This window comes from Anarrhichthys ocellatus, unplaced genomic scaffold (genome assembly GCF_004355925.1).
Source record: "Anarrhichthys ocellatus isolate YVR2014 unplaced genomic scaffold, GSC_Weel_1.0 scaffold77, whole genome shotgun sequence".
In the NCBI taxonomy this organism is placed as follows: Eukaryota; Metazoa; Chordata; class Actinopteri; order Perciformes; family Anarhichadidae; genus Anarrhichthys; species Anarrhichthys ocellatus.
This window is the reverse complement of record NW_022280107.1, coordinates 169326-180048: the sequence shown is the minus strand read 5'-3', so window position 1 is coordinate 180048 and position 10723 is coordinate 169326. Positions and strand designations below refer to the sequence as shown.

The window sequence follows — 10723 nt, the reverse complement described above, 5'->3', positions numbered from 1 at the left end:
GGGGATGCTTTAGGGCGGGGCTACACTGTGATTGACAGGTCTCTACCACGGTGTTGTCCGTGTTATCGTCTTTCAACTTTAACCCTTTCACAGTGTTTCCACTTCAAATCAAAGTTAATTGCAACATTTCGGTCGACTAATAATGTTTTATTCAGCGTTCAGTTGTTTTATTGACTAAATTCTACCGTCTGTAACCGCTGACTCCTCACTCTTAAAGTGATCGACAGCTGCTTCAGCAGCAAAAGGCCTTTCTGTCGATCACCCGGTCCTAAAGTCAGGACTCAAATAGTCTGTCGGGACACATTTTGACCTTTTGTCGGGGCTAAAAAAAAAGTTTGGCCTCATTTTGAAGCGGAGCATCTCCGTGTTACATTCCATACTGACAGTCAGGGTTTGACACAAGACGGATGGATCCCTGTTTCTGTTCTTCACCACCATCTTTGAGAGATGGAGAGAGATTAAACTCCTCTTCATTTGGGAGTGAAGAGGAAGACACACACTTTTCTAGTTTTCATTATTGATTAATCTGCTGGTTATTTTCCTAATTTAATCAAATAAATTCCATAGCTCAGTTTAGACTGGAGAGAAGGTGTTTCAAAGGCTTCAAAATCTGACTACCGGCTCACCGACTAACACGTTAAATGCCAAGAAATAGTCCCGAACGTGACCCCTCGTTAAACTTGGACATCTGTATGTTTTAAGGATGCTAGTAGGGCAGATTTAGTCAACTTTTGAGGGAGCCAGGCTAACTGTTTCCACTCTTTATGCTAAGCTAAGCTACGCTAAACTAAGCTTAAAGTATATGAGAGCGGTGTCAATCTTCTCATCACTTTTGCAAAGAAAGCAAAATGTCAAACTGAACAAAACCACAAACATACGGAGGGGGCGGGGTGGGGTGCTAAAGGTGAGTGTGTGTGTGTGTGTGTGTGTGTTAGAGAGTGAACGTGAGTGTGTACGTGTCTCTGTGCATGGTGTGACAGACAGACAGACAGACAGACGAGAGTTTGACAGACAGGTAAGATATTGAGATTTCGTACGTGCACACATGCACACACAATCTCAGCCGTTTGTCAGCAGACAGTTCCCCTGCGGACGTGTGTTGACCCACTAACACACAGACACACACACACACATTAAACCAGTCTCACACACACACACTCAGTCACGTTCGCATGTCATCGCTGACAAAGTAAGATCACAACATTCTTACTCTGCTGAGCTTAAAATCCGCGAGCTTAGAGCACGACTTGACACGGCTTTACGGTTTCACGCTGACTTACTGCCAAGCCCTCGTGAACACATAAGTATCTGTTTTACCACTTAGAGGATTAGGTCACCCTCAGAATAGTTAGTAATAATGATAATATTAATAGTTACATAGGTGTAGCCGTGCTTTCACCTTTATTCACTCGGCTGTTGAGACGATGTGTCGGATCTATTTTACGTGAATCTTTGAGTTTTTACTGAAAATAACTGCAGAACCGTTGCACAGAGATACATGTATGTCTGAGGTGTCCTGATCAATGAGTGGAGTTAAGATAGTACAAGTTTGTAGTGATCTAGCGCAGTCCTCGACCAAAGAAGTTCTTCGTCGACTAACACTCACACAAAACTACCACTTCAGATCCTGTGTGTACCAGAGATGTGTTCATAAGTTTCTTGGAAATAAGTCATTAATCTGGAAAAACATTAAAAACGTCGGCTGGAGTAAAGAAAGCGTAGGTCGACTGAGACCAGAACGACGGATGAGTGGACTGAGAGGAGCCTCATTGCTCTCTCTCTCTTCTCCATCATAACTTCAGCTTACCTGAGATGACTTCATCCCACAGTGGAAGCCCCCTTCAGCCACCGCCATGTATTCACTGAGACACACAAAGCGTTCTGATTTGTGGTCTGTTTGGAAGGTTACAGTATTTGCGCTGCACACACTCTCTGTGTGTGGCTGCTTTGCTTATCTTCTCCAGTGTGTGTGTGTGAGTGTGTGTGCGTGTGTGTGTGTGTGTGTGTGTGTGTGTGCTCGAGGTGGTTGAGGTTCACTGAGAAAACATGCAAAGAATTTCCTACAGAATTCTGAGGTCGAGTGTGTGTTTTAGGGAAAATTGTGTTGCCGAAACAGCCTTTTCTTTCTCTCTTCTCACACACACACACACACACACTCGTCAGAACAAATACCCACAAATACCAAAATCTCTCTTTGGCAAACACTCCCCTGATAGCGCTCTCCCTCTCACACACACTGCGTGTTTGTGTGTGCAGACTTGAGCGCAGGCGGCTTTTTTTTTCTGGGAAAAATAACAAAGTGGGATTTCGACATTTCCCTCGCTGCGGTCGGGCAGTTTACAGTGAACGTGGGTTCTTGGCTGTGTAATGGCTGCTTTCCAACCTTATCTGGAGACACGTAAACGCTCGGTTTTAGCCAATTAAGTTCAGTCTCCGTGTCCCTCCTTCTTTCATGAAGTGTATGATGAAATGTTTTTGGCTGAACGTGGATGTTTAGGAGGTGAATACATCTTTAGATGGAGACAGAGAGAAGGTTCTCCAAATGTGGACCCAACTCCTGCTTTGTGTTTTAGTCTTAATCACAGTGACTTTCTCACTTGTTTTGTGATCGACATGCAGCTCGATGGTCTTTCTCTGCAGCCTGCTGGATGCATGTGTTCCACTGACACACGGCTGTGACTTTACCTTCGTGCACACGTGCAGATGGTCTATAAACGCTGCACGTATCCTGCAGTGCTGTCGGGTTCTGCCGCTTTAAAAGAAGTCCACTCAGGTTGAGAGCGAGTTTAACATCCTATTGAGTGACAGAAGGCGGGAGAAGCCGCTGTGAACGGGCTGCTGATGGATGGGTGAACGTCTCCTGGATGCCCGAAGGCTCTTTGTAGCTGAGCTCTGTGTCACGCAGCAGCTCCTGTCTGAGTGGAATGCTGACTGAGTGACTGAAGGAGGACAAGGAGGCTAAATGAAAGAGAGAGTGGTAGAGAAGGAAAACTAACGAGAGGAGGAAGAATGAGAGAGGTGAAGAGGCGACGAGGAGGAGGAGCCAGTGCAGCATGAAAGCATGGTGGAGGTAGCAAGGTAGCTAGCCGCTAGTAGTTTAACTTAAACTACTTAGTCAGTTTCCTTTATCAGGAATCAATGGACACCCTGCAGCCAATCAGAGTTGAGTATTCACCTAGCTCAGGGTATAATGATTCATAAACACTAGTTAACATGTCAGATGACGTGCTGTTCTTCAGGAATGAGACAGAATGTCCTCGTGCACTGATAGCAGCCGGATGTCACAGAGACAGGAACACGCATCTGCTCTGTGATCACAAACAGGTTCATTGTGTTAGAGACGACCGGCTACGCTCACCCCCCCTCAATGCCTCCAGATACCTGCAGACTCTAGTGGTGTCGGCCATGTTGGAGGCAGCGAGGGAGGATCACAGATAGATGAGACATTTGTTCGTTCATGTTTGCTTATGTAAGTGTAACTGTTATGGATAGAAGAGCTCAACATTACCCATAATCCAATGTGGCCTCAGGCCTCTCATCATGAGTACATATCTGTGAAACCTGGAGGTTAGTGCTGCAGTTGCTCTCTGGTGACACTTGTTAAGGGATTAGCTGAGCCTGCTGTAGTTATGCAACAGCTCTCATCTCCCATCGTCTGTCAGCTGAAATGTTTTCCTCTCATATTTTTAATCCCAAATTTGTCTATTTTTATTCCTTCAAACACGTGACAAAGAACATCACAGTGCTCTGAAACAACCTGGTTCAAATATAAATCAACTTGTTCTTCACAGTTTATCGATAGAAAAGAGACAAATGACACTTTATACTGGAAAATTCTCAAAACATTTCAGATTACTTCATTTCTCGTAGATAAAAAAGACTTTTATGATTTCATAATGAGCAGAAAACTCTTCCCCGTGCAGCCTGGTTGTGTGCTGTTAGTCATATAAATATATATCTGGCAAACATGGCGGCCCTACAGAGCGTGTTTGTCTCTGCCGTGTTTTCCAAAAGTGTCGCAGCAAAAAAACATTCATGAACCCGACGGACGGATTCTGGTGGAAAGTTTCCACGAGTGGAGGAGGATGTGACTCCCAACGTCTCCGAGTGGCCCCGCAGGCTGTTTGTGTCGGAGCGCGTCACGAGTGTGTGTTTAGTAGATTCAGTGTGTTTAGTTTAAAAGATCTCTTAGAAGTAAAGCCGGCACGTTTCAAACCGACTCTTTAAGAAAACAGTTCATATTTGAAGGATGTGTTATTCCCTCTGTGGCATGAGACGATGTGTCGTTGGGGTGTTTGTTCCTGAATATGATGATGAATAGAAGTCATGTGCATCATGTCAGCAGACTTAGCTACTGTCACAAACTCCCGTTTCTCTGTGTTGGTCTTCCAACAAAACATTGGAAGCCAGTACATGATGTCATATATTATCATCAGGACGATGTCCAGGACCCAGAGTTTGATGTCTTGTTGGAATGCAAATACTCGAGTAGTTGGAGGGCAAATGAACAAACACAAAACCTTTCTCAGGATGAAGATATGGGACTCACGACGTTGGACCCTGAGGGTTCAGGGCTTACGGCCTTTGGGGGGACACTGGGGTTGGGTCTTTATTTCAAATCTGCTCCTCCAGCCATGAAGAACACAAAGAAAGGGTCAGCAGCTCTAAACCAGGCGGTGTTTCTTCCTCCCTGCAGGTGTGCGAGCTGGTTCACTTCCTCATCGAGAACTGCAGCGCCGTCCTGGGAGAAGACGTCCCGTCGCTGTTCAGGAGCTTCAGCCAGAAGAGCAGCAGCAGCGACCACGGATCAGGTGAGAGGAGAGGAGTCTGAGAGTCTGAGAGGTGTTTTAAAGATGTCCGAATGCACGCAATGAATGAGCAGAACTCAACCGACAACAATGACGCTCCATAAAAGCTCCAAAGCATCGCAGTGTAGCATCGTTTGAGGTGAAGCTACTCAGAGCAGCGAGCCAAAGTGTGTTGACTGTAGCTTCCTGTTGCCTGTAGGGGGCGCTGGGGGGGGGGGGAACGCTGAGAAACGTCCTCAGATCTGGACTTTTATCAAATGTGTGAGATTTGGAAAAGCTTTTTGGTTGAACACATCAGGTTAGGAAGTAAAGGAGAAGCAGAAAGTAAACATCGATGATTGAACAACAGCTCCTGAGCTTCAGTGTGTTAGAACATAAAACAATATTACAACAAGGTGTCTTCAGAGAGACTCTCTCCCCGTGTGTGTGATTAGACGACCTCGGCTCTTTCAGGCCCGTTGGTTGGGGTCAGCAGATGGTTTCACTGATTGCCGGGGTCACAGCCAGCTGATCTGAATCTCCTCCTTCATAAGCAGCTATAAATAACCTCCAGAGGTGAAGGAGTGCAGGCGCTCTGTCCTCTGTGCTTTCAGCAGAGAGAAGAGAACATTTTGTGGAAATAAATGTTTGGTTTGTCTCAGCTCGGATTGCTAATTTTGGTAGCTAGTAGGCGGAAAATTGCAGGATGCATGCATGAGAGGACATGTCTGCTAAAGCTGTATAATTTGAGGACTTTACAGGAAATGTGACGGTAAAGTTAGACTGGAAGTAAAGACTATATTTTTGGATTGAATTCTCTGGATCTTGATTTGGTGATTCCACTTGACTCATAATAATAATAATCTATTTCTCCATCTGTCCCCCTCTCTTGTCTTTCCTTTCCCACCTGTCTCGTCCCAGACGTGTCGTCCTTCCAGATGAACGACTCGTCCTACGACAGTCTGGAGAACGAGCTGAACGACGACCCCGAGTCTCCCTTCCAGGAGCAGCCGCCCCTGCGCGACAAGGACAAGCCGGACAGCCGCAGCCGCGACTCCGTCATCACCCTCAGCGACTGCGACCCCGAACCGGATCACGACGGCGACCTCCTCCTCCAGCTCCCCCCGCTGGCCAGAACCCGGAGGTTCAACCCGGCGGTCCGACAGCCGCGCACCCGCCAGGCCAACGGGCCGTCGCAGGGCCCCCGGAGGCTGAGGAGGAGCTCGGAGCCCGCCTTGGCCCTGGCGAGTGCTCCGTCCTCGGGCACGATGGCTGTTCACGCCGATAAACACCACCTTCCGGTGAGGAAGGCGAGCTACGATGACGCCATGGAGGCGGGTGGGGGGGACGAGGTGTTCCTGGAGCAGAGGCTGAGCGGGCTGCAGCTGAAGGAGGAGGAAGAGGACGGATGCGAGAAGGGAGGAGCCAAAGTCCAGAACGGCGGGCGGAGGAAGACGAAGCACGCCCCTCCGCCTCCGCTGCGGCTGGATGCCAGCTGCTCCAGTCTGTCGTCACCGGCGACCTCACCCACAGGCTCCTCCCTCAGCTCTTTAGACTCCGCCTTCTCGCAGTACTCCACTGACTACGCCACCAACGGGGCGCTTCCATTGGCTGAGCCCACTCCTCTCTCCCCTCTCTTCCACGGACAGCCCCAGCTGTCGACCAGAGACTCCCCCCCTCAGAGGGAAGCCCCGCCTCATTGGCCTCCGCCCTCCCAGACACCGCGGACCAACCACACCCCCCCACACCAACACGGTCTCCACCCGAACACGTGGTTCAAGAAGGACCGCCGCTTGTCCCTGAGACAGTCCGATAACGGACACTCAGAGGAGGACTTGCCGGTGGTAAACGGGAAAAGCCTCCCGACCAGTAACGGCTTCCAGGACGCCGCGGCCACGAACCGAAACTGCCGACGGAGATCCAGCAGCCCTCCGTCCTACCAGCAGGCTCTGATGCAGCTGCAGCGCAACCGCTCTCCTTTCTACAAGGGCACAGAGAAACCCCTCACGATCAGAGAGCTGAGGCAGATCCACGACCAGACCTGCACCCACGGAGCCCCGGTCCCAGACTCCCAGACAGGAAGCGATGTTGTGCAGCGTCTAGCCAGAAACGAGTGGGTGCAGCCCCCACAGGGTGTTTTCTTCGGACAGAACGCCACCGCTCTGGTCCTCCGGAGGCAAAACCCTCTAACTCCGTCCATGGAGGGACACAAAGGGAGCCAGACCCTCCCCCGCCGAGCATCCGAACCCGCTGAGGTCACCGCGAGCTCCAACGCCTCCTCCAGCCTCACGCTGGGCAGACCTCGCACCTCCAAAGGTCAGTCCCAAGACGGCGGCCTGCGGGTGTCCGAGGTGGAGCCCAACCACGGCGAGCCACGCTTCTGCCTGTCTCCCTCCGCCACCCGGGCCGTGCGGGACTACTTTTCCTCCCAGGGGCAGGAGGATGCGGACTCCTGCCTGCGGAGGAGTCAGGAGGTGGCGCTGGCCATCGTGCAGGGGAAGAGGGAGTGGCGGAGCAGGCGGTGCAGCGACCCGCGAGTGGACGACTTCGACCAGCTGTTTTTTGCAGAAGAGTCGTACGTGTAGATAAGAAGACTGACTGTGTTCACTTGTAAACGGTCTTCATTGCTGATGTGATTCTATTTCCCCATGAACTCTTTTCTGTTTCTAGCTCTGTACATAACGGGGTTGCAGTTTACTGTTGTGGTGCATCCGAGGTTTGAGATTATAAAAGGTATAGATGGACTTCCTGCTTCCACGTTTCACCTCCTTCCATCGTTTGTGATTCCTCAGAACATTGTGACAAACGTTTAGATTGAAAGATTCTTATTTCTTTTTGTATGTTAAGTTTGAAGCTCTCTCATGTGTGTGAGACAGTCACGTTGCTTTGAAGCAGTCTGGGATCCTCCGATAATCATTTACTGAGTCGTGACGGCTGATTCTGTGAATTCATTGCAGAAAGATGTGAAGAAACAGTTTAATTGCACATCTGGATCCCTAAACAAACATGAGAGCTGCTCTCACGGTTCCTCTGAGAAATACTTCTCTCTGGCAAAATGAAGGAAGAGGAGTTCTTCAGAAATGAAAGTAAAAAGGAAAAAGAAGCCTTTTATTTCATTCTCTGGAAGCTTTTTAAAAAGATTATTTTTAAAGACTGGTGCGAAATCAAATCCGTGACACATTGTTGTAGTCAGTTTTTTACAGCTAAACATTTTATTAAAAATTGGACGTAAAACATGCATTTTATTTTACTCCATCTCATTGTTCTTGTGCAGAAAGAAGCTCCTCAATGTCCCACATGTCTCAGGGGACACAGACGTTTAGTTCTGCCCATTCGGTCCCGATGGCTGCTGTAACCTCATGCGAATACTATGAACATGACTTTAAGCTCCTCCCATGACTCCTGTGATGTGATGAGCCAGAGGAGGACAGTTCAAGGACCGACGTGCATATTCAACAAAACACCTTGTTATGACGTCTGTAAAGTGAAACATGTTCTGTGAAGCGTTTGTTTGAATCAGTGAATCAATAGAGCCGGTATTTATTCACACGAGCCGAGTTTCCAGACACACAGCAGACAGCGTTGTCCTCTGTAGCTCTGGGTTATTTCGGGGGGGGGGGGGGTGATCGATGTGTGCGCATAAAAGAAAGTCACGTGTCCTGAGCAGGAATGTGAGAAAACATGAAAACATGTGCCATTGAGTGGGTGTGTGTGTGTGTGTGTGTGTGCATGCGTGCGTGTGTGTGTGCGTGTGTGTGTGTGTGTGTGCGTGCGTGTTGAATTCACAGTTGCTCTAACTGTTGTATGTTTTTCCATCACTTGATGATATTTCTGCTCCAGTGCAGATGTCTCTGAGGTGACTCTGAGCAGTAAATAACCTTATTTCACTCTTCATTGATTGGCTGATGAAGTGTGTAAATACTTGTAGATAATATATTCTGAGCACAAACTTCTTCACGAGTATTAACAGTGTTATTGTGAGCTAGACTTCTCCACACCGCATCACTCACTGCAATAAGGTCATCGTCGTGTTAAATGCTCTCAAAACGTCCTTTTATCCTCTATTATTAATAGTATACTTGTTGTCTCCATTACAGTGAATTGTGTGTATAGTTCTGCATATTTATGATACAGAAATATATAAATATATATATAAATATATTACCTTGTTACTTCGGTATGTTGTGTTGTGTGAGAAAATCAAAAGTGTATTTTTCTACATTCTGCTGCTGCTGTCTCTATAGAAAGTATATTTGCTATGAAACGCACCATCTGTATATTGTGTACATTTGATGTCCGACGCTCACGAGACCAAAATGTCATTGATTTTAATAAATGTTGCTCTTGGGAAACGACTTTGTGGTTTAAACTGAATTTATTCTTATTATTTTACGTGTGTGGACGCAGTGTTTCTGCATGACGGGACTACAGATGTCGTTCAGGCAGAGACACTTGCATCAAGGAGTTGAACATTAATAGCATAAGCTATTAGATTTGGTGGGAAGTGCTCTTTGAGGCTCTTAAAGGGACAGTGCAGGACTTGGTGGCGTCGAGCCGTCGTAGATAACAACCGTAGAAATAGAATAGAACGGACACAAGAAGCAACTTTGATTTGTTTCTTTAACCTTTATAATCCTTTTTGAAAACCATTCGCTCAGAGTCCAACAAGACTCGGATACTTTTAGAAAACACATTGTTGGATTTCAAAACCAGCTGAACTATAGACGTCAGATTTATACCCCGGTGTGTCTTATTCTCCTCATGTTCCAGCAGGCATGAAGACCTACATGTTGTTAGCTACATGATGTTCCTCAGGGAGGGTTAGGTTGCTCAGCAGTCTAGGTGATGTAATCCAAACACAGCCTCTGTTGCATCATGGGAATGTCTCCCGTAAAACATTCCCAGTTCACAGGTTCCTTTACGAGGCCGTCTGGTGCTGTTTGTGCTCCGTCAGACTGGAGGGATCCAGTGAGGCTGACAGTGTTGGAGCAGCTGCAGGCTCCTCTAACCTCCCACATGTATGTTTGTAAAGAGTCTTAAATAGCCAACACCGGACCCCCCAACACCTCCGGTCTCCCCTGGGTTACATGATACACATACACCATGTTAAACCAGAGGAGTTGAATACAGAGCGTTACAGAGCTGTCTGCCATCGTCTGTTATGAACGGTGCCGTCACTATCGCATGGCATTGTGGGATATGTATGCCGGCGTGGTGTCACGTGTTTGCATACTATAATACTTGGAGTGTGGAAATAGTATGCAAGTCACATTCTCAGGTTTCGGACAAACTAAAAGTCTGTTTTACTGAACTAAATGATGTGTTGGTGGAATGTTGAAATCTCAGCAGCTTGTAAAGAACTCTTTGGTCCTGATCGGCCCGATGGACCCCCCCCCCTCCAGGAGGCTGGTGGGCAGAGTCAGGTCATCAGCAGGATTCAACTCACCTGGTCCGGCTGCACGATGTCAGCCAGTCTCTCTCCTGTAATGTTTGGCGAGCCTCTCAGGAACCAGTACGGCTACTTGTTGAAGACCGGTTTGACACACAGAACTCGTTTCTGTTTTACGAGTTCCTGGAGTATTTGGTTGTTTGTTTTTCTTGCTGCTGGCGCTGCAGGTGTCTCTCACACCCTCAGGCCCTCAGCGGCCCTCATGGCAACAGTAAAGTTTGCTTTTGTTTTCATAAGGGCGATAAGGGAGAATCCCCATGCCAGCTCGTAGCTCTCTGTCGATGAGGTCACGCCTGATACGTCCATCCCTCTCCTGAATTTATGTCAAAACAGCAATTAGCCGTGTTTCCCTCCCTAACGCTTCACTGCTGACCCACTCTGAAAGCATGCACCTCCCTGCACAGGAACCCTGGTAACATTCACTGCTATTGTTGTTCTGACACACAATCTGCAGCTGTGGTGAAGCACTTATGCTGCACTGCAAAGC

General features: G+C 47.9%; 1 protein-coding gene across 1 annotated transcript; it reads left to right on the top strand.

Moving 5' to 3' along the window:
- Positions 1–39: 39 nt before the first annotated feature.
- LOC116398001 (rho GTPase-activating protein 20-like) lies at positions 40–9142 on the top strand. The gene is made up of 2 exons (XM_031873961.1): positions 40–4811; positions 5709–9142. The coding sequence occupies exon 2, from the start codon at positions 5726–5728 to the stop codon at positions 7370–7372; it is 1647 nt and encodes a 548-aa protein (XP_031729821.1). The 5' UTR covers positions 40–4811; positions 5709–5725; the 3' UTR covers positions 7373–9142.
- Positions 9143–10723: the final 1581 nt, after the last annotated feature.